The sequence below is a fragment of the Mus pahari genome, unplaced genomic scaffold, assembly GCF_900095145.1.
Source record: "Mus pahari unplaced genomic scaffold, PAHARI_EIJ_v1.1 scaffold_9822_1, whole genome shotgun sequence".
In the NCBI taxonomy this organism is placed as follows: domain Eukaryota; kingdom Metazoa; phylum Chordata; class Mammalia; order Rodentia; family Muridae; genus Mus; species Mus pahari.
The window spans coordinates 37,638-39,471 of NW_018392532.1; the positions used below are offsets into that span (position 1 = coordinate 37,638).

At 41.4% G+C, this 1,834-nt stretch overlaps 1 protein-coding gene across 1 annotated transcript; it reads left to right on the forward strand.

The window, feature by feature from the left end:
- The first annotated feature begins 425 nt into the window (after positions 1–425).
- LOC110315076 (olfactory receptor 2Z1-like) lies at positions 426–1,367 on the forward strand. Its single transcript, XM_021189232.1, has one exon. The coding sequence runs from the start codon at positions 426–428 to the stop codon at positions 1,365–1,367; it is 942 nt and encodes a 313-aa protein (XP_021044891.1).
- The last annotated feature ends 467 nt before the right edge of the window (positions 1,368–1,834 follow it).

The following is a 1,834-nucleotide window of genomic DNA, read 5'->3' on the forward strand; positions in this document are numbered from 1 at the left end:
TCACTGTTTCTCCATGTGATATATTGTTCCCTAGTCTCTCAATGAAACCTAAGTTGCCAAAATGGCTAGTCTAGATATACAGCTTATTGAAGTGATCTAATGTAAGAATGGAATTATAAGCAACCTGCTATACCTAGTTGGCATTTACATGTGTTCTGTGTACCTGAAATATGCCAATCAAACTTGTTGCTTCAGATATTTAAATTGTTTACTTTCTATTCTGTGTCTAGCAAACATTATTAATCAAACAAGGCTCCATTCTCCTACCCACTCATTCTATCTGTGAGTGTATATATTTTCTCTGGATGGCTTCCCAAGTAGCAACTCAAACTTAAGAGAAATGTTCATGAGAAATGCAAGTGACTTGCCATCTTGGGTTTCTTGATATGTCTGTTATTCCTTGAGTTGAGCATTGTATATTAGACATGAAGCATGTGAACCAATCAGAGTTCTCCAACTTTATTCTGGTGAGTATCTTCATCAGATCAGGTTCACCCAAACTCCTTTTCTCTCTGGTGGCTGTCATGTTTATCATTGGCCTTCTGGGAAACACTATTCTACTCTTCTTGATCTGGTTGGACTCAAGGCTGCATACACCCATGTACTTCCTGCTCAGTCAACTTTCTCTCTTAGATGTTTGTTTGCCACTGATCACCATACCGAAGATGGTATCAGAATTCCCTAAGGAAAAAAGTTTCATATCCTTTGGAGGTTGTGCAGGACAAATATTTTTCCTGACCATGATGGGTGTAGCTGAGGGAGTCCTACTGGCCCTCATGTCTTATGACCGCTATGTGGCAGTGTGCCAACCCCTGCAGTACCCTTTACTCATGAGACATCAGGTGTGCCTGGCTATGGTGGCCTCTTCCTGGATAGCAGGTGTGTTCAATGCCTTCATCCAGACTTCTATAACTCTGACCTTTTCTTACTGTGCCTCTAGAATTGTAGACCACTTTTTCTGTGAGGTGCCAGCCCTGCTAAAACTTTCTTGTTCGGATACCTCCACATATGAGTTGGCACTGTCTGTCTCTGGGGTGCTGATCCTCATGTTCCCCCTTTTACTCATCATTGCCTCATATGGCCATGTTTTGAGGGCAGTTCTGCACATGCATTCACAGGAAGCCCGAAATAAGACCTTCACTACCTGCTCTTCACATATCACAGTAGTTGGACTATTTTATGGTGCAGCAGTGTTCATGTACATGATACCTGGTTCATACCACAGCCCACACCTAGACAACATGGTCTCCCTTTTCTACAGCCTTGTCACCCCTACTCTCAACCCTCTCATCTACAGTCTGAGGAACCGAGAGGTGCGCATTGCTTTGCTAAATGTTATCAGAAGATTTGGACACAAACAAAAGTGACAAATACATGAAACTGGTGGTACAGATCCTCAGAAAATTGGACATTGTACTACCAGAAGATTCAGCAATACCACTCCTGGGCATTTACCCAAAAGATGTTCCAACTGGTAATAAAGACACATGCTCCACTACATGCATAGCAGCCCTATTTATAATAGCCAGAAGGTGGAAAGAACACAGATGTCCCTCAATAGAGGAATGGATACAGAAACTGTGGTACATTTACACAATGGAGTACTACTCAGCTATTAAAAACAATGAATTTATAAAATTCTTGGGCAAATGGATGTATCTGGAGGATATCATCCTCAGTGAGGTAACCAAATCACAAAAGAAGTCGCTAGATATGCACTCACTGATAAATGGATATTAGCCCAGAAACTTAGAATACCCAAGATACAATTTGCAAAACACAAGAAAATCAGGAAGACCAACATGTGAATACTTCATTCCTCCTTAGAATAGGG

Bases quoted from the DNA above. Each gene is read 5' to 3' on its own strand.
- LOC110315076 (XM_021189232.1), top strand. From the start codon at position 426: ATGAAGCATGTGAACCAATCAGAGTTCTCCAACTTTATTCTGGTGAGT.